The sequence below is a fragment of the Dermacentor albipictus genome, chromosome 1, assembly GCF_038994185.2.
Source record: "Dermacentor albipictus isolate Rhodes 1998 colony chromosome 1, USDA_Dalb.pri_finalv2, whole genome shotgun sequence".
Lineage (NCBI taxonomy): Eukaryota > Metazoa > Arthropoda > Arachnida > Ixodida > Ixodidae > Dermacentor > Dermacentor albipictus.
The window spans coordinates 274729727-274756012 of NC_091821.1; the positions used below are offsets into that span (position 1 = coordinate 274729727).

Below are 26286 nucleotides of genomic sequence, written 5' to 3' on the forward strand. Positions count from 1 at the left end.
CGCCGGGGGGCCTTAAAGGTCCGAGCACCCGGCATTGGCTCAACCCCCAGGATCCTCCTTTCCCCGGACACGGCTAAGCCGCGCACGGCTACACGCGGGAGGGTCCAGCCCCCGTGTGCTCGGGTCCGTGGTGTCGCAACGCACCAAACGCCTGCTGGCGCAGACGCCCCTGCGGGGTACCAAATCTGTGTCCTATTCTGAGACGACAGAATAGGACATATGTCTGCACGCCTCACCTAATAATAAACCTAAACATAATTGTGGCTTTATTACATGGAGCTTATTATTTGTTTCCGTGTCCTACAAGTGTTGCCAGTGGTTTCACAGTTTTCTTTGTAAGAAAGGCCTCAGATCTGTGGCAGGGACAGCAGCGGTAGGATTGATAGCTTGCAATGCAATGACGTGGCCATCTCATCCGCCAGAACATTACCGTCGACGCCCCTATGGCCAGGCACTCAGCATATGATGACATGCTGATTAGATATACCCGTTTTACACAGGAAAGAATAGAGTCTGTTAAGTAGTGGATTTTTGTGCTTGCAGAGTGACATCAAGGCCTTCGCGACACTTAGGGAGTCTGCGTTTTGGAGTGTTGATTTCCTTATATGCTTCATAGCCGACAATAGCACATGGGCCTCAGCCGTAAAGATACTTGTTTCTGGATGCAGTGCATCGGATTCCAATAAGGATAGACCAATGGCTGCATAGGACAGCCCAGCATGCGACTTCAATGCTTCTGCGTAGAACTCCGTACAGGAGTGCTTGTGCTGGAGTACTAGCAAATGCATTCAGATTTTGATCTCTGGAGCGTACTTTGTAACTTGTAGAAATGATATATCGCATTCTATAAGCTGCCACTCCCAAGGTGGTAGCAGCTTTGCAGGAGGCATTAGTGATATTCGAGGAGTTGGACATCCATTTCAATGCTAAGCTCCCTCACATACAGTGAAAAAGGCTGTCTTACAGATGGATGATTACAAAAGAGTGTAGTACATGTCATATCGTTAACGGTATTAGAACACGGATGATGATGATTAGAGTGAACTTTCAGAAAATGTTAGGCTGATGTATGCTCTCTGCAGATGGAGTGACCACTCATTTGATTCTACATATAGGCTTTCAAGGAGACTTGTTCTGAAAGCGCCAGAGTCCAGCCGGATACCTAAATGGTGGACACGATCTAGCATGTTTAACGCGCTTGGGGCGGCAGAATCACAGATCATGGCACCATAGTCCAGTCATGATTGAATGGGGCTCTTGTAAAGATTCATTAAACCCTCTCTGTCACTGCCCCATGTTGTGTGGGATGGAATTTTCAGTAAGTTCATTGTTTTTAAGCATTTCACCTTGAAATATTTCGTGTGTGGAATAAAAGAATAGTGTCAAGTATAATGCCTAAAAACTTGTGCTCTTTATTCACAGGTATTTGTTGCCCATACATTTTCATAATGCGATCTGCAATAAGCCCTTTCTTTCTTGCGAAAAGCACAGAAGAACTTTTGTTGGGGTTCACTTTAAATCCGTTTTCGTCTGCCCATTTGAACACTTTGTTCAAGCCATGTTGTACTTGCCTCTCTCACACTGCAAGGTTGCAGGATTTGAAACCTATTTGTATGTCATCCACGTAGATAGACTAAAAGATGGCTGGTGGTAATGAAGCATGTTCATCTTCACGATAAAGAGCGTGCAGCTAAGCACGCCTCCTTGGGGTACACCAGTTTCTTGTATAAAAGGTCGCGACAATACGTTGCCCATTTTCACGCTGAAGGTACGATTGGACACATAGCTTTCTAGTACTGTTTAACATATTTCCATGTATGACCATTTCCAACAAGTCTCGCAAGATCCCATAACCCCACGTTGTGTCATCCATTTTCTCCATATCGAGGAATACCGATAACAAAAAAATGTTTATGTATAAATGCATCATGGATTTTTCCTTCAATGTGCCCAAGATGATCAGTTGTGGACCGCCCTTCTCTGAAGCCACACTGAAAGGGATCACACATATTGTTCAGTTCAAGGAAATGTACGAGTTGACGATTACCCATTTTTCAAAAAGCTTATACAGGCAACTTGTACGAGCTCTCGGGTGATAACTCACCGCCAAGGAAGGGTCTTTACCCAGCTTCAAGACAGGAATAATAGCTTTTTTCCACGAGGATGGGAGGTATCCGGCCGTCCAGATAGAGTTGAAAAGTGCCAGAAGTGTCATCTGTGTGTTGGTGTGTAAGTTTTTAATCATGTCATATGTGATTCTATCAGCTCCCGGTGCAGAGCTTCTACATGTGCTCAAGGCAGCTCTAAGCTTGGCAATATTAAAAGGATGGCTGTATGGTTTATTCGGACGGCATTCACGATCCAGTGACTGAAGTTCAGCTACTTGTTTATATTTAAGGAATGATTTTGCATAATGTGTGGAGCTTTATACATGCTCGAAGTGTTCGCCCAGGGCATTGGCCTGGTTGTCCAAGGTAGTCCCTTGGTCGTCAACTAAGAGCAATGGGTGGACTTACTACTCCTTTAGCTTTCGCAGGCTATTCCATACTTTAGACTCTTGAATGTAGGATGTGATGCCCGAGAGAAACCTCTTCCAACTAGCCCTCCTTGCCTGTCTCCGCATGTGCCTTTCCTGTGATTTTACCAGTTTAAACTCCATGAGATTTTCTGTAGTCGGGGTGCGATGCAGCAAACCCCACGCTTTGTTTCGTTTCATTCACGCCAGTCTGCCCTGCTCATCTTTTACCTGAGAGACCTTTTGTTTGTGGAATGAATCTTTGTGTGCTGTGACGAGTATAAAACAAGTAAGATAAACTACTGCTTCATCTAAGCTAAAATCAGTGATAAGATGTCATGATAAGTAAGTGGATTCCTTAAAATTATTCTATTCGGCAGAGGCTAGTTTCCACCAGGGGGCATGTGGAGGGCATTCGTGTTGTCGTATTAAATTTAACATTACAGGGAAGTGGTCACTTCCATAAGGATTTTTGGTTACATGCGATTGCAAGTCGGGGAAAATTGAAGCAGAGCCAATTGACAGGTCTATTGATGAATATGAGTTATGACGAATATTATAATACTTTGAATCCTCCTTATTGAAGAGGCAGACACCGGAATTTACAAGAAAATCTTCAATAAAACAACCTTTCGCGTCGCATCGCGAGTCTCCTCACATGGTGTTGTGGGCATTAAAATCGCCTACGAGTATGTAGGGGTCCGGGAGCTGATCAATTAGGTTATAAATATCGCTTCTTCTGAGATGATAATTTGGAGCTATGTATATGCAACATACAGTGATTAATTTATTGAAAAGGATTGCCCAAACTGAGACTGCCTCAAGGAGCGTCTGAAGGGCAACATGATGACAAGCTACAGACTTGACAACTATTGCTACACCGCCAGACGAGGCGTTCGCCTCGTTGCGGTCTTCACGATAAATGGTGTACTGATGAAGAAAGTTTGTGTGCGTGGGTTTCAGGTGTGTCTCTTGAACACAAAGCAACTTTCGATTATGCTTGTGTAGAAGTTCTGTAATGTCGTCTAGGTTATGAAGTCCTCCAACATTCCATTGTATTATTTGTGTCTCCATGATGATAAATGTGTTTTGCACTGTATGTTTAAGAGATAAAGATTAGCTCACGGGCCCTTTTCAAGTACTGTGAAGAGAGTGTCGTTTTTGGAGCGATCGCGAGAGTCTCGCTGCTCCTGAGGCTCCGGCGGCGCCATATGGCTGGTTGTTTTGTCCATCGCCTCTTGTGAGGTGCTGGACATTCGCTCTTGCGAACGCTGCATTTGACGTGAAGGCTTCGTCTTGGCAGACGAGACCTTTCAGGCAACCGGCCTAGAGGTCGAGGGTCCCTTCTGCTAGGGCGGCGGAGCAGCTATTGCTGCTCTGCCAACGAGCAGCACTAGCTGCTCCGCAAACGGCATTACTGCCACCTCACTGCACGCAAGACACATGCTCAGGCTCAAAGAACAAGCACAATTTGCCCATACACATGTGCTGGTTTCATGTTGGTGTCATTTCCTGTGCTGATTTTAAGTATCCTATTTACTGACTTATACTGAATAATTATTTGTAGGGCATAAGTGTACTGAAAAGCTTTCTGGATTGCTAATTAATTTTATCTTTCACTTCTATTTTTCATGTCGGCAGTCTGAATAACTGTTTATGTGAAAATCAACAGAGTTTTAGGCTCCAAAGCAACACACCTTTGGCTACCAGAAATGCCACAATGTCTCCCGGAGGTATGCCAATGAGCAGAAGTATACAGACCACAGGATTATATAATAATAATAATAATAATAATAATAATAATAATAATAATAATAATAATAATAATAATAATAATAATAATAATAAAAACTGAGATGCACAAACTGAAATTAAGAAGTGCACACAGAGACGTTCGGAACACTAAGTTCTGACTGCAGTTGTCAATTTCAAGTTACATGCATATGCAGCGAAAAATATCAGTTTTATTGTGGAATCCCTGTTCTGTAAGTAAGCTTTTGCTCACAGGTGTACATATCACATTGACAATCTAAAGGTTTGTATTTTGACTAAAATAGTACCACATGAATATTTTTCTAGTTAATGTACAATAAATGTGCCCACAATGCCCAGGTACTGAGCGATGATGCGACAAGGTTTCATACAAGTCTTTCTAAAGCAGTGAAGCACTTGAGCTTAAAATACTTGCTCAGTTAAAAACCCTACTCTGATAGCATGAAAACTGCTTGACTTGAAAAGCTCGAAAGTTGTGTACAAAATTACAATGAAGATTTTCTGCTTCTACTGAGCCCACCAGAGCAGAGCATAGTAATCACAGTGCAGTGATCATTGAATCAAGAGCTTCAAAAATATCTAATGAACTGGTGTGTCAGCACTGATGCTCAACAGTGGTCAAACAAGGGGTGTTGTTGGCTCAAGAGACACGCAGCTGCTTCGACCACTGTTAATCCCTTCCGAGTCTTTCGGTGAACCGAACTGAATGCTCATATTTCATTCAGCCATACCTTGGTCACATAGTGCTTGTGCCCGGTAAGAGTCTGGAAGACCTGTAAGTATTTACAAGCAAGCAAGGAAGGCTGTTCAGTATGCTGCAGTCCTCTTGCGAGAAAATTATTTACTAGTCGTGGCATTTTTCGTATTTACCTGTGTATACCTTGTGTCGATAACAACTACGTGCTTGTGACAACCATACGCCAGCAGCGACTGGAAGTCCCTGAAACCGAATTAACCGAAACAATTATTCACACCATTCATTAAATCAAAGAATTAAAATTAACGATAAAATAGTGGAGGGGAGCTTAGGGGGACACTGCATGACCTGTATAAACATGGTTAACTAAGGCACTTCTTTTAAACGCCGATAAAAAACCTACCCTGTTCAAATTGGCACAAAGTCTTCACGTCCTCGTTATGAAGTGCGAGCAATATACCGCTTAGTGTAAACCAGAGAAAAAGGATACATTTAAGCATGCCGGGAACTTACCAGTCAACAGCATCTTTATTAGCAGGTGTTAAGGCACCAGGCAGAACTCTCGAAGATATCCTTTTAATTACAGGATTAACCGCGGAATCGTCAATGCGCTTTTCTGAGAAGCAGCGCTTTAATGATGACATCGTTTCATTGGTAAGTGCAACACACGAATGACTAGGTGCTCCTCAACCGAGTTGCTGATCGAGTTAGCATTTCGCATAGGCAGATTTAGCCATAGGTTGTGTCGCTGCACTCCGGTTTACAGATCACCGCTTTGCGATGAAGAAAATCTGTGAACCAAGAGCTAACATCCCATCGGTGGTTATCTACTGTTATTAACCGATGCTACAGAAAAATAGAGGAGGCTGTGCCACAGAACACCTGCTGTGCTACAGCACACAACAGCCGCTACCGCCAAAAAGCTACTAAAGCGGATGCAATGGCAACGTTGATGACTAGATCATAGAATATGTCATAGAATAAAGGCTAGATTGGATCGGATCGATTTGTACTCTAGTTGGGACCTAACGAGTGAAACATTCTTTAACAATTCACTATTTCAATCATCATTAGGTCTACAGACTTTTGTTAGACTAAAAAATAAACGATGTTCTTTTTGCGGCTTCGGATTTTAGCAACTGAAGTGGCCGTAAGTAGCCACCACTAGCCAAAGTGTGTTCGTGTTTATTGTCTTGATGGTGTGGATTGGTGTGGATGGACCGTGCGTGGTGGGTTGTCCAGTTATCTGTGGGATAGTACGGTTGCAGTGGGTAAACGGTCAGCTTGTAAACGCACTTTGCAGACCGGCTGCCTCGCAAGTTCTCTACAAATTGTCCTTGCTACTTGCCGCTGCTTGTAGGCTTCGGCATTGCGGCAGTGATAAATGAACGTGTGGCAGGCTGTCCGCCCGTTCCTTCTTTAAGCGGGCTCCCCTGTGATGTTCGTTTGCTCCGGCTGGAGCTTCTTGAGCCGACGCACAGCCAGCGCAGCTTCGACGTTACGAAGGCACTACAGCAGCTGCGGACTGCGTGAACGAAGGTACCGTGCCACATCTTTTGATAAGAAATAGAATTGCATCTGTAATTATGATTCAATGATTTTCCACATCTGCCAGATGGGATACACATACCTTGTTCAAGTTGCCAAGAAGCAAGTTGAAGGAATGCTGAAAAAGCGGCGGTTTGACACAAGCGGTGGTTTCTTGCGATTTTCAGGTGCATTATGTCGTCGCGTAGAACTTGAGCTAAACAGCGCTTGTAATCATTCTTCAGAGCACAACATCCCCAGTACCTTCATGGACAGACGCATTTTCTATAACGAATGAATGAACGCGCACTGGATGTTCAACCCTGTTTAACAACGCTGTCGTGGCTGATTCTAATGGTGGCACTGACATTTGTGTGTAGTTCGAGTCTCATTATTGCTGAGGTACATAGAATAATTGTGGTGTCATGTCTGCACGCTAATTATTGTCGCCGACGCATTTCATGCCAGTTGCATGTACTTGCACCGCTTGAAATATGTTGCACGTAGTCTTTTTGCTATTCTTTATGTGTGCAGTATGAGGTCTCATGCGACACTTGGACGTGCTTTTTAATGTTTACAGCAAGTAGGTTATAGCATTGTTACGTTCTACCGGCGAAAGGCCGGCAGCTACGCGATGAAATCCAGGCCGATTTGCAGACCAAAAAGACGACGCTTTATTTCCAGCTCGGAAATATATATGGAAGAGAAAGAAGGAAAGAGGGACCATCGACGCATGCGCGGGGAGGCGCACGTGGCTCCGAATAGGTTATCTGCAGCATTCTTTTCCCCTAGTAGCCGCAGCGCTCCACTGGCTTTCTGGTTCTTGTGGACCGACGTAGGTCAGGAACAGGCCCTTCGGGAAGGTCTTGAGCCTCGTATTTCGGTGCCCCTAAGTTTGTCGGAGGCGATTCCTCGGGACTTGATATTTCTATGCTTCCGTCTGTGTCTGATGAACGTTTCCGGATCTGGTCGACATGGCGTCGAACGACACCGTCCTCGGTAGCCACAGTGTCTAAACGGGCACCACTTGTCGATTTCACTTTGCCTGGTGTCCACTTTTCTCCTATGTTGTAGTTGCGCACGTAGACGGCATCTCAAGGGGCGAAGTACCAACTGGCGGAATCAGCCGCTGGATTCTTGGGCTTTTCGTTGCTCCTGGGAGGAAGACACACATCTAGTCTTGTATGCAAACGGTACCCAAGAAGAAGTTCAGACGGTGAAAACCCTGAAGCTTGTTGCGAATTTCTGTAGTTACAAAGAATTCTAGCCAAAGCAGTTTCCAACTCCACACCAGGCATTCTCGTAAAGCCCTCCTTGATAGTTCTCACGGCCCGTTCGGCGAGACCATTGCTTTGAGGGCGATAAGGCGGGGTGCGAATATGCTCAAGTCCATTTTTCTGCACAAATACAGCAAACTCTGAACCGGTAAAGGGCGTACCATTATCCGTAACTATGGTGCGGGGCAACCCAAACCTGCTAAACAGGTTCGCATGCAATCGGCAGTTGCATTAGCGGTTGCTCGGGATACTGGAATGGCTTCTATCCAATGGCTGTGTGCATTAACGATTACCAACATCTTGTTTGCAATAGGCCCTGCATAGTCGTCATGCAGCCGTGACCACCTCTCTAGCGAAATCGGCCAGCTAACGGGGTTCCGTGCAGGTGGCATGGGCAGAGCCTGCATGCAGCTTCGACAGTCTGAGACCATTCTACAAATGTCTTGATCTAGATCTGGCCACCAAAATCTAGCCCTCGCCCTTGTCTTCATGGTAGGTGCCCCCTGATGAGACTCGTGCAGCATCTTCAAGTTTCTCATGCGCCTCACTTGGTACCACCACACGATGGCCCCAGTACAACAGCCCCTTCTCTACAGACAACTCGTGTTGCCTTTTCCAGAATTCCACCATTTCTCTGCAGTCATCTTCTACGACGGAGGGCCACCCTTCAGTCACGTACCTGCATATCGTTTGCAAAAAACCGTCAGCTGCTGCGAGTGCTTGAATCTCTTGGTGGGAAACCGCTGGCTGGTCCCATTCGTCTATGATGAGCACCATTTCCGACAGATCTTCGGTTTCCGCTAGCGGCTCCTGCAGCGATTGAGGCAAACAACTTAGAGTGTCAGAAATGAGCATCTGTTTGCCAGGTTTACAGACCAGCTTGTACTGGTATGCCCCTAGCAAAAGCGCCCAGTGCTGAATTCGGGCGGCAGCCTTGACAGAAGTTTGACGATCCTGTCTGAGAAGGCCCAACAAGGGGCGGTAGTCCGTTACAAGCATGAACTCCCGTCCCAACAGGTAATCGCGGAACCTTGTCACACCAAATACCAGGGCTAATACCTCGCGCTCAATTTGGGAGTATTTTCTCTCTGCTGAGGTGAGCGTTCGTGATCGGAAACCAACTGGCCTGTCTTCACCATTTATTCGATGGAGAAGGGCAGCACCGACACCGTAAGGCGACGCGTCGCATTTCAACATCAACTCCAGCTGCGGATTAAAGTTTGTTAGCACTGGGGCTGAACACAAAGCATCCTTGGCCTTCTGAAATGCCGCGTCTTCTTTTTCGTGCCAAACCCATTTTGCACCTTTTTCAAGAAGGCTGTACAAGGGTGCAAGTATAGTGGAAAGATTTGGCAAAAACTTGTTGTAAAATGTAACCATTCCCTCAAAGGATCGCAACATTGCGCAGTGAAGAGGCTAGCCTGATTGCATCCACATGCTTCTCGAGTGGGTGTAGCCCTTCAGCATCGATACGATGGCCAAGATATGTCACTGATTGTTCACCAAACTTGCACTTGGCGGAACGAAGCTTGATACCGTTCTCGCGGAAACGCTGTAGCACAGCTTGCAGGTTTACGTTTTCAGCATCGCTGCTCTCGGCTATCAGGACGTCGTCTAGATAAGCCTGGGTTCCTTTTAGTCCTTGCAGCACAGATTCAATTTTCCGTTGGAATATTGCTGGAGCTGATGCGATGCCAAACGGTAACCTGTTGTAGCAAAAGAGCCCCTTTCGTGTGTTTATCACTGCTAATTTCCGCGAGTCTTCATCTAGCTCGACCTGATTGTAAGCATCGCGAAGGTCTAAAATACTGAATTTTTTCCTCCTCACAGGTTTGCAAAAATATCGTCTATGACAGGCAAGGGGTACTGCTCAACATCGCACACAGGGTTTAGTGTAACCTTGAAGTCCCCACAAATGCGCACTGTTCCGTCCTTCTTCAAAACTGGCACGATGGGTGTTGCCCATTCGGAATGAGGGACTGGAGATGTTATACCACCTGAGACTAATCTGTCAAGCTCCTTAGGCACTTTATCACAAAGTGCAAGAGGAATTTTCCTTGCCTTGAAGAACTTGGGTTTTGCTCCGCCCTTGATGTGCAGTCGGGCGGGTGGGCCTTTCATGAGACCAGCGCCTTCAGTGAAAAGGTCGGAGTGTTGCTGGAGCAGCGTTGGCACGTCCTCCAAGGCTTGTTTTGGCACAGGAGCCGTCGAATACATGCTCAGCACCTGAATGCATTCGTCTGTTAATTTTTTCAGCAGGTCCCGACCGCATAGACTGGGGCCATTGCAGTCTAAAACTGTCAGACTGCACTGCACTGTTGTACCTTCATAAGAAAATGGCATTGTCAGTACACCCAGAAGCGGCAACTTTCCGAGATAGCATAAAAGCTGTACTTCCGCCTTTTGTAGCTGCGGCCATCGGTGAGAGTGCAATTTGTAAATGCTCTTGGGGATAACACAAACAGGGGAGCCAGTATCGATGTCCACCATGATTTCGATGCCATTCCATGCAAACGATTTCCTGATGGGCGGTATGAGAGAGCGCGTGGTGGTCAAGGACCAGATTTGTCACGTGCTGCTATCACTCTCTTCGGTTTCCGTCGCCTGAGCAGTGACTGCTAGCATTTTGCTTGTTTCATTTACCACACACATTCTCGCTAAATGTCCTGGCCGTGCGCACTTGTAACATTTGCGTTTGATTAGTCGACAAGCATTGGTCTTGTGACCACGCTTACTGCAACATTTGCATTGTTGCACGCCTTGCAACTTCGCGCGCGATTCGTATTGACCAGTGAGCTTGGCTTGGTCCATAACAATACCTTGCGAATTGTATTCAGCGCTCTCTGTGGCAAGGGCAAGAGCCTCCGCTTCTTCAAGATTCAGATCTTTCTTCGCTAGCAGCTGCTTCTGCACATTCTTGCATCTGACGCCTCACCCAGTACGGTCCCTTATCATTCTGTCCAACATAGTTCCAAAATTGCAGTTGTGTGCCATCTGCCGTATTGCCACTATGAATGCATGTACAGATTCCCCTTCTTGCTGGCAGCGATGGAAGAACTTGAAACTTTCAGAAATTTCATTCGGTAACGGGTCGTAGTAGCTGTTTAACGTCTGCACAACTTCTTTGTAGGTCAGGGCGTTAGGCTACCAGCAGGGCTCTTTGCTTAGCATCATCCTTCACATCATTCGCTTTGAAATAGGCTTCAACCTTGACTAGGTACGCCTGCCACTTATCTTTTTCATCTTCAAATTCCGGTAGCCTGTGTGCCATGGTCGGTGGTGGGCTCCTTCTGCTTGGCTTCCTTGCTGCAGCAGAATCCTTGTCGCTACTGTTCCGTTCTACCGGCCAAAGGCCGGCAGCTATGCGATGAAATCCAGGCCAATTCGCAGAGCAAAAAGACGACGCTTTATTTCCAGCTCAGAAATATATATAGAAGAGAAAGAAGGAAAGAGGGACCATCGACGCATGCAGGGAGAGGCGCACTTGGCTCCGAATAGGTTATCTGCAGCAATCATATAACCTTTTTGGTTTACGAGAAGAAAGGAGGTTAGCCGAGGGGCCCGATTTTTATTAGTCATATCATGAGAAGCCAACAAACACTGACACCAAGGAGAACACAGGGGAAATTACTTGTGCTTAATAAATGAACCAAGGAAACGATAAATTAATGGAAATGAAAGTGGATGAAAGTGACTTGCCGCAGGTAGGAAACGATCCCACAACCTGCGAAGGTTGTGGCCGGGATTCGATCCCGCGACCTTTGTGCTTAGCAGCCCGACACCATTGCCACTGAGCAACTGTTGCGGGTACTGGCTGATGCAAGGAATGGACACATCATAATGTGACCAAATATGGTAGCATGTACTACAGTGATGTTAAAAGCATCACTAGTAAGGGCACAGCGTGATATGATGTGACTATGCAGAAATTTAGTGAAATTATGCGTGTACAGAGTCTCTACAAATTAGAAAAAAGATTATAGCAGATCCAACATGCTTGTTAGAATCAACATTATGCAAAGCATTCTTTAAATGTTGCAATTCCATGCAAACAGACACGTGAGACGTGTGAATTATGCAGATCCAGCAAGTAGTATAATAGTAGTATAACAGTAAGTATAATAGTAAGTATAACAGTAAGTATAACAGTAAGTAGTATATAGTAGTATAATGTCTGCATTCTTCCAGTTTTCTGGGACCCTTGCAGTCGATAGACACTTCGTACAAAGAGCCGCCAGTTTTCCAAGCATTATGTCTCCTCCATCTTTGATTAACTCGACTGTTATCCCACCTTATCCTCCCGCTCTTCATCGTTTCATGTCTTGCAAGGCCCTTCTGACCTCATCGCTAGTTATAGGAGAGTTTCTGTATCCTGTTCATTACTGTTTCTAAGTGAACTATCGTGTCTCCTCTGGGTACTGTATACAGGTCAGCTTAGAAGTTTTCCACTGCTTTTACTATATCTTCGAGAATGCTGATGATATTATCCTTCTTATCTTTTAGTGCATACATCATGGTTTGTCCTATGCCAGGTTTCTTTTTTACTGATTTCAGGCTGCGTTCATTTTTTACGGCTTCTTCTGTCTTTCTCATGTTATAGTTTCGAATATCAGTTATTTTCGCCTTGTTCATCAGTTTTGACAGTTCCGCGAATTGCGTAACGCTGTGCGGCCGCCAGTCCCATACAACCGTGTAGAGCGCAGGACTCTGCGATTCTAGACGTACTGCGCTTACGGCGAAAGGTTAGAAAAAAAGCACAGCAGAGAAGTGGCTACGTGAGGCGGTTCGACCGATAACTGTAGAAGCGTCATTCAAAACAATTGTTCTCCACTTCCGTCGGCGTTTTTTCTCTACTTCCTTTTTAAATAAAAAGATGTTGATCCTTACATATTCTCATAAACAACGGTTAACTTTTTTATTATTCGCTTTTGCTTTGTCAGGATTGGGGGCTCAATCCTATCGCTCGTAGTCCTTTGCCAAGATTGGAGTACGGCATGAATTCGGAGGTAGCTGGCCCATGCAGTCGTCCAACTTATTTACGCTGAGGTCGTTGATGAAGTGAAGAACTGCTTCTCATCGAGAACGAGGAATATGGGTTTATTTACAGAAATTAAATCAGTCTAACATGACTGCTAGAAAAAGAAGAGTGTCAGTCCAACATGACTGCATGAGAGAAGTGTCTCAGTCTAACATGACTGCTCAAGAGAAGTGTGTCCAGCATTTGCACAACAACAGTTTTTATACACTCGGTCCACCGGCCATACGAGGCGGCGACTGTTCGTTTACTCATCACCAACTCGCCGCTGCTCCGCAGATCAGTTTACATACACAAAGGCACACACATTCCGAAGCCTGACGCCGACGTTGGAGGGGTGCCGTTCCGGGAAGTATCGGTGCCAATCCTGGATAGCTCGCTGTCTTGCGTCACGCCGAGGCATGAGAAGCACCAAAATACGGCTTTCCCGCGGCAGCTTGTCCATGCGTGTCAGATCAGGTCCGCGTTGGGGAACTCCGGAACCATTGTTCGCCCAACGAGCTCGTTCCGTCACAATGGTGATGGGGCTGGTAGATGGAAGCGGTTTTTGAGCACAATGCCCGCTTCTTCGAACGCCTCCTAGCTGTAGCGACGGAGAGGGCGGAATGCGCGTCTTGCCCCCTTGTCGTAATTGGGTGGCAATTTTGCCTTGCAGCTCGCCATTCTTAACAGCTTGCAGTTTGGTTGTTGCCTTGGCTCTCTCCCTTAGTAGATCGCTTAATTTCTCAACTCCTTGCGATTTTTGTTTCCAGTTGCCAATCTTGCACGAAAAGTGCTATACAGTTAGGAAAAAACAGACGAGGTAACGGGCGACAGTCATCTTGCTTATGGGTTTAAGGGTTATTGCAGGGTTCCATGATGGACGCTCTTTCACATTATTTTATTTCCCACCTTATCTAACCCATATCACGTGTATATGGTTCCGGACATCTGCCAGCGTCGCGGCGAGCCGTAACTCAAGGAAATAATGAAGCAAAGGGATGAGTTAAACGCAATTGGCGTTTTCTCCGGCCGCAACTCGTTTTATGAGAGTGCAGACCAGCTGAGTAACAGCCGTATCCCTCTCCTGGTCCCAGGATCAGCCTAAACAAAAAAGGTTGAACTAACAAAAGCAACAGCTATGCGCGTGACGGTTGAATAAATGGTGACAACTGAACGCATCTCGCGTTAATCGCGCGGGTGCGGGATCTACTAGAAAACTGTCCTTCACATTACAAGAGATGGCAATAACTACCGCCAGCTAAAAGGAGTGAAAAAGGCTTCATAATGCTGACCGATGAACAGCTGCGAAGTCTCAACATTGATCTGGCGGCGCTTTAGGAATGTGTGAGAGGTGGTGGCGTGGGTGGGGAAGGGGGGGGGGGGGTATGCCACTTGATTTCGGGGGGGGGTGGGCCCCCCCGGGCCCCCCCCTGGATACGTGCCTAGCTGGAGCCATGCTTCTAGTTTCATGGGTCCCTGGTGGACTTCACGGCCATGCCACTAGATGGGACAGAGCATCCAAAAAGAAACAAAGAAGAGTCTGGTTGCTGCATGACATGTTTCTTGGCATTCGCACGCATCGGCATTCCATGCATTTCGCAGGCCATGCGCAGGCTTTGTGGTGGCAATGCTAGATGGTGCTGAATGTTCTTAGGGAAGCACGAAAGAGCAGTGCCGCTATACTGCTTCATACATAACTCATTTTGATAGTAATATCATAAGAAGCCAACAAACACTGACACCAAGGACAACATAGGGGAAATTACTTGTGCTTAATAAATGAAATAAAGTAACGATAAAGTAATGGAAATTAAAGTGGATGGAAAAACAACTTGCCGCAGGTGGGAACTGAACCCACAACCTTCGCATTTCGCGTGCGATGCTCTACCAATTGAGCTACCGCGGCGTCGTTTTCCCATCCACTTTCTTGGGTATTTGTGTGTCCTAGTAGAACCTGTGGGGTCTGATGTGGGATATCTCACACCGTACTCTTGGGACAAAGGAACGACAACACAGTAGTGCAAAAAATCACAAGGGCATTTATTGCACCTTTCATACATCAATGCCTGCTAGCCGAGTTGCTATCCACAAAACATGCCGATGGGCGCGCGACAAATCTAGAAGTCCGACTCACCGCGACCGGAAGCGAGCGAATATGTTCGCCCCATGCTGGATCCCAACGCCGGGTCGTTCGCGTGTATAGTCACGCGAATCGTGGCGCGTTCGAAGGCGGCCACGCGAGGCGGTCTCGCAGATGCATCGGTCGCCGCGCGCGCGGGATGTCTGCGCTGCTTCGGCGACCCGCCGGGGAAGAGCGTTGCTGCAGCCCGTTTGCTGTCTCTAAGCCAAGAGGACAAGCGCCTTCCTTTCGGCGCCCAAGTAACCTCGCGGCCGCGCAACACTAGCGCCATCTCGCACTGCGCCTGTACCACTCGGACCGCCGCGTGTGCGGCGAAGCCACACTACAGGAGACGCGCTATGCGGGAAAAACATAAGGGGAGGCGCGAGGGTCGCGCATCCCCACAAACCCTGGGAGTGTTAGCCAGCGCCACCACTCACAGACCTTGGCGGTGGACGTGGAACGTCTTTTTTGCTGCAGGCGTCACGAGAACGTGATCCTTTAGGGTGAAGGCAACTGGTCAATAAACCCACATATGCTACCTGAAGGCATCTATGTTGCCGGATTCGAGACCCTCGTTATGTAATGAACGAGAAGAAAGGGGGTTAACCGAGGGGCCTGATTTTTATTAGTGATATCATAAGAAGCCAACAAACACTGACACCAAGGACAACATAGGGGAAATTACTTGTGCTTAATAAATGAAATAAAGTAACGATAAAGTAAAGTAATGGAAATTAAAGTGGATGGAAAAACAACTTGCCGCAGGTGGGTACCGAACCTACAACCTTCGCATTTCGCGCGAAATGAGCATAGCACGCGAAATGAGCATCGCACGCGAAATGCGAAGGTTGAGGGTTCGGTTCCCACCTGCGGCAAGTTGTTTTTCCATCCACTTTAATTTTCATTCCTTTATCGTTACTTTATTTCATTTCTTAAGCACAAGTAATTTCCCCTATGTTGTCCTTGGTGTCTGTTTGTTGGCTTCTTATGATATCACTAATAAAAATCGGGCCCTTCGGTTAACCCCCTTTCTTCTTGTTCATTTTGATAGTAGAAATATGGTGGGTCGTTATATTGATTCAGTGCTAACGCAATACCATTGACAGTCATCATGAGATGGGTTCTGCCACAATTTTTTATCCTTTCAGCATCACTCGTGTAACAGGATGTTTCCACGTTTCTGTCCTGCCGTCTTCCTTTTGACATTCCTTTTGTCAGATAGGAATGTGATGACCACACCAAGAAAGCATTTGCCATTATACGTGTCACTTTTTCATTTCTGCAAAACCAAAAATGAACCAGTGTGTTTGTTTTATATCTGAGAACAAAACCCAGTGCTTGGGGTGCATAACCCCCTAAAATACCCAACACTGGAAGGGTTAAGGATGGCTTTCTGGATAGAAGACAGGTTGCAAAAAATGTATTTCAGATCCTGCCTCTCTCTAAAAAAATTCTTTAGAGCTTGCTTCTGTGGTTCTGTTTACAGAGAATTGTGAAAATTTTGCTTCTGATTAGTAGAAGGTTTTTTTTTGCATTACCCAAACACAAGATCAATCAATTTAGCGGCTGTTGTTCCATTTGAGTGATTTCCATTTATCAAAATGCTGCTGCAATTGATTATACTTGTGAAAACAGTGTCTGGTATCTTTCCAGGTTTTTGCCCATAAGAAGAGCCTCGTCAAAAACCTTCATGATGCCATCCGTTGTTGCTGACCATGGAGCTCGTGTGTATGACCATATTACACAGTCTGAATCGGACAAGAACCTCTACCAAGGCCTTGAGCTTAGCAATGGCTTGAAAGTGCTGCTGATCAGCGATCCGACCACTGACAAGTCTGCTGCTGCACTGAATGTCCAAGTGGGTTAGTGGTGCTTCTTTATGGTCTTATGGTGAACGCATTTCTCTTTATTGTTAAAATTTACTTTCTTCAAAATCAAGATTTTTTGCAGCTGCCTGTTGGCCTCAAAATATGTTTTTGATCCCAGTACAAGTGTATGTCTTTCAGCAGAAAAGAATGCCTACCCTGTCATTCTCTGTGTTGGTGCTTATTTGTGATATCGCTGCTAATCAGCCGTTTTCATGAGCGCTTGCGCCGCTGTCCTGATGGAACACCATGCCACACGAATTCGTCAGAACGTTAATGTGTAGACATTTCTATCTTGCTCTCGTGGCATCTAGTAACGGGCGGTTGTTTTTGTATGCGAGGTAGTAAAGAGGGGTGTAGGTGATTGCCGAGAAGGGAGGGGACAATGTGCCGTGACAAAAAAGCGTGTGTGCTCAGTTCATCAGCTTGAGCACATGCACTGCCTCCTGTGGGGTTCTCTTTGTGCGGCCAGTATGCGCCTTGTGGAACAGGCTTCACTCAAGTACTCTTTACTTCTAGGATAAAACCTAGGATAAATGTAATAGTATCAAACTTTTTTTTGCAGGCAACCAAATCTTTTGTATGGTATCACTATCTAGAAGAGCCATGGTACCCTTTGGGTCACTATCTAATATTGATGGCTGGTTTACAAAATGGCAGTTGTCTGTTAATAATAATAGAGCCTGCACATGAACACATGGATATGACAAAAAACTCTTCATTCTTTATGTATTTAAATGGCACAGTGCTGATGAGCATTAAACAACACAATATAATACTGTCCAGCCCACTTATAACACTTCCGCATAGTATAACAGTCTATCCAATTGGTTATAACGACCATGTTTTCATAATTTTACAAATTTGAGAATCTACCCATTGAAGTCAGCTTAGATATAACGACCATTTTCATTGTATCTTACAGTGATTGCTCCGATACAGATATAGTCCACAAGTCTCAATGTAACGAACTACTGATATAACAACCACTTCTAACAGGATTGTTGTGCTCGTTAATTAACATTAAATTCTGCAGTTTTGTGTGCCAAAACCACGATACGTGAGAAAATGTTCCAAAAGCCAGGGGAACTCATGCTTCAAAGTGTTGTTTTCACTGGCTTTACTTAACGACAAATAACAAAAACATAGACGTTTCGCCACCTATGCGGGTGGCATCGTCAGTACACAATGGCAACAAATGAGAAATACATCCTATTTATCTATGAAACTGCCGTAAACATCCGGCAGGGGGCCACGGTTAGAGTTACATGAAGATTGATTACGACGGATGAACCATGATTCTACGAACTTTCTTGGGCCCCATCGGTGTTCCCGTGCTAGTGTGGTTACATTGTTAAAATCGAACATGTGTCCCTTTGATAAACAATGATCAATGAATTCTGTCTTGGTACGTGTAGCATGGGTGGCTTTCGTAGCATCTCTTAGATGTTCCTTGATACGGGTGCGACGTCGCCGCCCTGTCTCGCCAATGTAGCTGGCATCACAGTCGGAGCAGTTGACCTTGTAGACGACACCACTTTGTTCGTCCGGAGGTGTGCGGTCCTTTGGCTTTGGGAACACGTTTCCCAACGTGTACGAGGGTTTAAACACAGTTCGAACACCTAAAGGCGGTAAAGCCCTGCGCACTGCTTCTGATACACTGCGGACATACGGAATGCACACAAAGGAAGCTGGCCTTTCGGCCTTGCTCTCACAAGGTTTTTGCATGCGGCGCTGCGTATCATTGACAAAGTGCTCAGGGTGGCCACATTCGTTAATTCTTGCTCCCTCAAAGTTTGTGTTGACGAGAGCGCATCGCAACGAGACAGGAGAGTGCGTACCACGGCATGTTTGTGTTCTATAGGGTGGTGAGAGTCAAAACTCAGCACACTCCCGCTATCGCAAGATTTGCGATATACAGCTGTCTCCACCGAACCTCCTTCGCTCCGTTGTACCAGCACGTCTAGAAAGGCTAGGCTGCCACTGTTCTCCGTCTGTCACAGAGTTGCATGCCCGCGCTCCTCTCAAGTGGGCCGACATTGCCACCACAGCCGCAACGCCGCTTGAACGGCGGAGGGAGGGCGCCTCCCATTGTCCCCGAACCCGCCCGACGGGTTGATCACGTGGAGTCGCCGGGGCGCGACGGAGGGACGAAGCGCCTCGGGAAGCCAGCAGAGCAGCTTGGGGAACGAAGGAGTGGGGTCGTGCACCGGGGAACAGCTGAAGATGTGGTCGGCAGGCTGAGATCTCCAGGCCGAAGTCTTCGTCGGTCGAGCGACAGACGGTGCAAGTTCGTCAGGATCTTCGGCAGCGAGGTTGCAGCAGCCCGACACTCTTCAGATCGGGACCTCGGCAAGCACGCCCCAGATAAGCCTCGTGTTCCGGGCCGCTCTCAAACTTTCCGCCGGACTCTTTTCCAATCGCGTTTAATCTTTCATTTGTTTAGCCATCGAGTGTTAATTATTGTATGTTCTGTTAGTGTAGTGTTTGCCGTATTTATTGTCGCGTGTATTTTTCATTTGTGTCGCGGATTTTATTGTATTTCGCGAGTGTTAATGGTTCCCACATGGTGGGCTTAGTGTCGCGCGAGTGGCGTCAGGGCGTGTGCTGTGTGACCCGCACGCTCTCCGCGAGCTAGGACCCACTACTGGAAGTTATCTGTTCTTTTCCTTTCCTTATGTCTCGCGCATGATTCCACTTTATTAAATTGAGTGTGTGTTGTACACGTCGCCTCCCGTCTCATGCCTCTGGTTCACGGTCGATCAGGCGTGGACCTTATCGCCGGTCAGCAGTCGAACCTTCCCTAAACGCACGCGGGGTGGGTTTGTTGTCGCCCCATCCCCTCCGGTTCGGAGAGTGCAATTAACCCCACCATCAATCCTTGACACCGTCTCACATGTAAATTGAATGGCTTGATGGACGGCATTAAGCGCCTCATGCATGGCACGCAGGTTTTTCTTTTCGACAATCACAAAGGTGTCATCTACATAGCGGCAGTACATTTTGACAGGGAAGGGTAAGGACGTCATCACAGCCGTTTCCACGTGTTGCATTAACAGATCAGCCGCGATTACAGAAACAGGACTACCCATCGGGACGCCTTCTATCTGGTGATATATGGTACCGGCAAACGAGAAATATGTTTGCTTCAAGCAGAACCTAAGCAGAATCATGATGTCGTCAACAGTCAGGGAAGTACGGCTTTCTAACGTACAGTCCTCCTGCAGGCGTTTCTCAATAATATCCGTAGCCAATGCTATCGGCACATTCGTGAACAAGGACACTACATCGTAGGATACCATAACATCGTCGTCCCGAAGCTGCTGCTGGCGTACTGCGGTAACAAACTCTTTAGAATTCTTGACCGTGAACGTGCTCCCTTCCGCAAGCGGCTTTAAAATTTCAACCAGAAGCTTAGACAAGTTGTATGTCGGCGACCCAACAAAAGAAACAATAGGGCGTAGGGGGCAGCCGTCTTTGTGAACTTTTGGCAACCCGTAGGCTCTCGGCGTTGCTCCGTCAGACGAAAAGAGTCGACGGTACAGCGACTGGTCGACCCTTCCTTTCGATTTCAAGCTGCGCAAATAGTCGACCAACTGCCTTTCGCAAGTGGAAGTGGGGTCGTGCTGTAACTTCTGAAAGTGCAGAGGATCATCCAAAAGCAGTTGCATTTTTCTATCGTAGTCCTTGCGGTTCATTATTACAATACCTCCGCCCTTATCAGCTTCGAGGACCACGACCGATGCGTCAGACTTCAAGTCATGAAGCGCTGCGCGCTCCTTAGTGGTTAAATTAAACTGAGGCGTCTGGGCATTTGCCAAAATGTTCACAATGCGGCCACGAGCAAGGCATACAGCTGCAGTATCTTTCATGTGGCGGAAACATTCTTCCGTTTCTACTATAATATCACGTTTCGGAATAAACCGCGGTGCGATAGCAAAGTTCATCCCTTTCGACAAAACACTCACTTGGTCTTGCGACAGCCGTTTTTCAGAAAGGTTGTGCACACTTGTGGCCTCAAACTTTCCTTGCGGTAGACTGGGGATCAGGGTAGTCAGTTTCTTGTTGTGGGCATGCGTGTACTTTTCCCTTTCGAGGAGTTCTGCCTTCGCTCTTGCTACCAGGACCTCACTGAAGTCAGCAACGTGCAGTTTTGCGCGAAGACAAGCCTCAAATTTGCAGATTTGACGTCGTGCCTGTTTAATTTGCTGCTTGTTTTCCTGGATACGGGCCTTTAAGCAATTCCGGCTGAAGTCTCTTGCAAGCTTGCGTCCGTAGGGCGTGTTGACCAGTGTCCGGCAGTGCAGGCTTTTGGGAACAACGTTGCTGTCCAGGCACTTGTAGTTGAAACGCAAGTGGCATTCATGGCGGACAATCTTCGTAGAGTGGTCGATGTATTTCCTCAAAGGGCCAAGAAGGGTACATCCGTAACTGTATCGGATACGTGAGAATACGTGAGAAACCACGATACGATTATGAGGCACGCCATAGTCATGGATTTTTGACCACCTGGGATTCTTTAACGTGCACCCAATGCATGGTACACAGGCATTCTTGCATTTCATGGCCATCGAAATGTGGCTGCTGTGGCTGGGATTTGATCCCGCGCCCTCGGGCTTAGCAGTGCAAGACCAAAACCACTACACCACCGCGGTGAGTCATGTCCATTGTGCGCATGATTGTATCAAAGTAACATTAACATTGGATGGGAAATGAGAGCTGTAATAGCTAAAATTAAGTTCAAAACTTTGCATTAACTTATTCCTTAAAAGTTGTTTACAATTAGCACCAACACAAAGCTTTCTTTGCCTAGAAGTGTGGAGGAAGGAAAGAAAACTACTTTCCTCCATGCCTATATGTCACTTGTAAGGGTCAGTAGACCTATTTCACGTTGGAGAGCACCTCTTGCTTGTTTGTTTTGTTTGTTTGTTTGCTTTATTGATTTTTTTCTTTCTGCACATCAACAGATTTCAAAGCAAAAGGCTATACAGCCTGACAGAGGCTTTTGCTCCGAGATACAGTTTAGCATGCAGTCATAATACAAGTAGACAAACAGCAACAATATACGATATATAACATAAGATAATCATTTAACAATCTAAATTGTCGTTCTCTCTCTCTCTCTCTCTCTCTCTCTCTCTCTCTCTCTATATATATATATATATATATATATATATATATATATATAAAACAAGAAATATCACAGAGTAAAGAAAACAAGCAAATCGACATACAAATATTGTGACAGGCAGCAACAAAAATAAATACGGTAATGTGCGCTCAGAAATAAAGCACCCAGTGAACATTGAGCAAGATAAAAGGTCAATACACATGGAAGTTATAATCAACACTTAAACAGTACTTAAACATATTCAATGCAGTTTTCTAGAAGAATTTGTTTAAACCTATTTCTGGAAATTTGTTTTTTTAGGTCTAAAATGTTGTCAAGTTTATTAAGCAGACTGGGTATTTGGGGCGCGATCGGAGATATTTTGTTCGATACGCGTTCTGTTCAGTTGCTGCAACGTCACAAAGTTGCAGTATGCAAAATTTGTGACAGCGGGGCGGAGAGAGCAGCCAATCAGGAAGCGGTCACCTCCCCGGAAGTTTACCTCCATCTTTTGTCGTCTGCTTGCAAACATTATACTACAAAGCCAAATGTTTCTCGTCTTCCAATTGAATGAAATCTTTGTCTAAAAAAACGTATTTTTTCTTCTCAAGCCCAAACACGTTTTCAAATAGCAGTACATATGACTACTGCAATTTATAACTATTAGTTTCTTTGCGTCGTCCCTAGGTGGTCTCGACGCACAGCGAGAAGGAAAAAAAAAAAAAAAACGACGGGAAGAGTGGCGCACTTTTCAAGAGGCAGCCACAACATCCCAGTGGCTCGCTGGCACCGATGATGTTGTAGATTTCTCTGTACAACCAACGAATTATTTGTTTCGAGAAACAAAAACAACGCCGGAATTCAAACGCGTTTCGCACCCCCACCCACTCTCCTCCTTCCTCTAGACACGCCAGCGAAACAACCGAAGTTTCCAACAGAAGCGCCATTTTCTAGAATTAAACTATGGATCGGATTCAAACGTGCCATTCGTGCCATTCCGCAGCCGAAAAGGCCGCCTGCTGGATCCAATCCAATCCACCAGACGCGCCATGCGAAGCCGTATGATCGCTCCAAACTTCTCAACTCCCGTCGCGTTCGGACGAAATGCTCGGTGGGCGGATGATTGACAGTACCGTGTCGTCATTTTGACGTCACCAAAAACGGGGCGGCGCCCTGCGGCAGGCGACGTCGGCGCGGAGTACGCCAATCGCGCGCGCCGGTAACCGAACGAACGCGCCGAACAACCATCTCCGATCGCACCCTTGGTGCAGAATATGCTGCTGACCATAGGTAGTCCTAATTTTTGGTGTTCTTATACTTTGTGTACAGCGGCAGTATTGAACACATCAAGAAGAACTGTACGTGTGGTATAGCTTATTATTTTGGATATGCAACCTCTAGTGGTTACCACCAAAATCTGTTAACTGTTAGGTCTGACTGCCATGGCTTGACGGTTCCAACTGAGTTTTTTGGTTGCTGTGAGTGTGCGACTAGGTTCGTGCATCTTCTTGTTCCACGTTGGTTCATATATGCTCTTACTGCACTTGCTTATGCAAAATTTTTAGGAGCATGCACTAGTTCAGCCCTGTTTAGAACACGGCCACTTAATGAGCTTGTGCGCCACAATTCTACAAAGCCATCACAACATCCCATTTTGATTCCCTGAACCTCCAACTCTGTAATCATTCAAATTTTAGAGGAGAGATATCCTTAGTCCCACTGAATATACTGTCCACTGAAACTATCTCTTCTGCAAGGCAGTGATCTTATAATCATGTGCCTTTGGCTCTGTGAATCCTGCACATTACAGAGAACTTCTTTCACCTAAAAATGCCAGCTCCGTGAACATGCTGGACATGGCAATAAGTCTGATGGCAGTGGTCTTTCACAGGTGCATATACACTTGCCCACAAAATATTGTGGGGCGTGCGAGCGTGTGGTGAAATGGCCCTCCGTGTGTTCTAGCGGCGCATCCCTGTTGTGGAGACTGATGCCTGCGCGCATGCGGATCCCTCTGGGACTGCAAGCGTGTATGTTTCCACACTTCCTCCTTGCGCACTGGCGATAACTGAGTGCAGCCACGAGGTGCCCCTCTTGCGCTTGGCGCTGTGGCGGTTTCGATGGGGTTTCCAATCTCAATGTAGCTACAGCAATGTCACAAATTGTCTTATGCTTGAAAATTGATAACATGTAGCCAGGGTGGCAAGCAGATGTGATGGGTTGCCTGCCTAAGATGCTCCAAGTATCGTTCAAGCAACCTCATCCTTTGCACATGTGTGTTAGTTGGCGTCTGTTATGTAGCACTGCTTAGCTCACTGGCGTAAACTTGGGCGGTGATGCCATTGGCAGTCGCCAAACTGGGTGCAATAAGCTCAAGCCTGCAGACAGCTTTGCAGCGGTTCTGGTACGAAGCTTTTTGACAGCGTTATGTTCTTTATTTATTCTTTATTCCTTCATGACTCGCAATGCCAATAAGGCAATATTGTGGGGGCAAATTGCGGTAAAGCAAGTCCGTATTCTTGTACTACACCACATCTGTAGGTAATGAATTCTAAGTGGCAATGATTAGTTGAAAAAAAAAAATAGTTAATAAGATCCATCCTGGAAAGATACAACCTAACCTAAGCCTTTACGCAAAGAAAAAAATGCGGGGCTTCAGAAAGTCTGCTCAGCAGCTTCTCGTATGATTATGAAAAATTTAATAAAACAAATTAAGGTGCAGTCTGCTCAGTCGTTCAGACTGAAGGATCCAACCAAGTTCTTTCTGCATTGACTTTAAACTTAGAAAGCGGTTGGATATAACCAGGACAAATCTTGCGACAGACTGGATCTTTTCTGATGCATTAATATGCACCTCACAATATGGATCCTGCACAAGGCAGGCATACTCCAAAATTGGCAAAATATATGTTTAATATGCTGCTTCTTTTATATCAATGCTTACTTGTTCTGAACTTCACTGCAAAGAACCAAGGGCATGCCCATCACTTTTAGATGTTATGACCAAGAGCCATCCTCCAACAGCATAACACTCAGCTGTTTGACTGTTGGATTGTTTTTAATTTCTTGGTCACTTAACAAGTACTTATGTCTGATATTGTTAATATTGCTTGCAAAGCTAACATTTAGTACACATTTATTTATGTTCAGGAACATGCTATTATAGAACATTTTTCTATGCACTTCAAGCTGGTCACCAGCTGAAAACAATGTCTCATCACATACCCATGCATACAACACACAGTGATATGCAAATAATCATATCTGCGATTTGATACCATAACTGATGTCTAAATGAAACCAAAAAATAGGAGTGGCCCTAACATGGTTAGCCCTGTGACACACCAGACTCAACAGCAACATCATTCGGGTAACTTCCATTCAAAACAATTCTTTGCTTTGTAGACATCAAAAAATCTTTGATCCAATTTAAAACAGTTGGGTTAGATTTCATGTTAGCAAGTTTCTGTAGTAAGAGTAAGTGACCCACTCTGTCATGCACATTTCTGAAATCTAGAAATAGACAACCTATTTGACTTCTGTTATCAAGGCAGGAAACATTTTCATGAAAAAAATTGAAGTAGTTGCATGGTGCAAGAATGCTTTTTCTAAAGTTATGTTGACTTTCGGTTAGATACTCAGTGGAGTTGAGTTTCCCTGCCTTGGGGAAAATAGGTGTCTTTTTGAGAGCAGCATTCCGGGCAAGTTGGTAATCCATTGCTTAAATGATATTGTGCGACATAAAAACGACACGGACGTGAAAGAAGACGACACACCGAGCGCTTGGTGTGTCGTCTTCTTTCACGTCCGTGTCGTTTTTATGTCGCGCAATATCATTTAAGCAAGGTGTCTTTTGTAGGTTACGCCAGTTTTTTTCTGAAGGAACCACTGCACTCAATATTTTATGTAATACATAAAGAAAAATGAGAATTGATGCACATTTCACGCATAAAAGTTTTGATAGCGAGATGTATGCCATAAAAAAGGTACAAATTTTCAGAATCAAGATTGTGGGATAAAATAGACAAAGTTTGTAAAGACATGTGTATCAGCAAAGAAATATATGTTTAAAAAATTGAGATATACAAAATGTATTGCTGTCTAATAGCCACTATCTCCAAATAAAATTGAAAGTGTTATTGAACAGGTATTCCACTGCAAAAATTTAGCTGCAAGCTATACAGTTGGGCGTGTTGGGCTGTGGCCATCAATGTTTCCGGCTGGTTTATGCCATCGTCACTCTCAATCAGTCTGATGGAAAGGCAACATCCTCAGACATGCTGCTGCTCGATCCGTTGATAAAATCAGCCGCGGACGCAACATAATCGAGAGACCTGCGTCTATCGAAGTGCGCGTGCCGCTCCTGGAGGCAGTCATTTTGCT

The 26286-nt window shown here is 45.7% G+C and overlaps 2 protein-coding genes across 3 annotated transcripts in view; one reads left to right on the forward strand and one right to left on the reverse strand.

Moving 5' to 3' along the window:
• Positions 1 to 6004, reverse strand: part of LOC135908775 (WD repeat-containing protein 11-like) — a 318419-nt gene extending 312415 nt beyond the window's left edge. For both annotated transcript variants that reach the window (XM_065440614.1, XM_065440615.1), the window contains exons 1-3: positions 5499 to 6004; positions 5159 to 5228; positions 5020 to 5061 (exon numbers count right to left, since the gene is read on the reverse strand). In XM_065440614.1, coding sequence (XP_065296686.1) covers positions 5020 to 5061; positions 5159 to 5228; positions 5499 to 5629 — 243 coding nt within the window. In that variant the 5' untranslated portion in view covers positions 5630 to 6004. The remainder of the gene's footprint in view (positions 1 to 5019; positions 5062 to 5158; positions 5229 to 5498) is intronic.
• A 160-nt stretch (positions 6005 to 6164) lies between these two features.
• Positions 6165 to 26286, forward strand: part of Ide (Insulin degrading metalloproteinase) — a 316112-nt gene continuing 295990 nt past the window's right edge. Inside the window, exons 1-2 of the mRNA XM_065440616.1 lie at positions 6165 to 6524; positions 16582 to 16790. Of these exons, the coding sequence (XP_065296688.1) occupies positions 6424 to 6524; positions 16582 to 16790 (310 nt within the window). The 5' untranslated portion in view covers positions 6165 to 6423. The remainder of the gene's footprint in view (positions 6525 to 16581; positions 16791 to 26286) is intronic.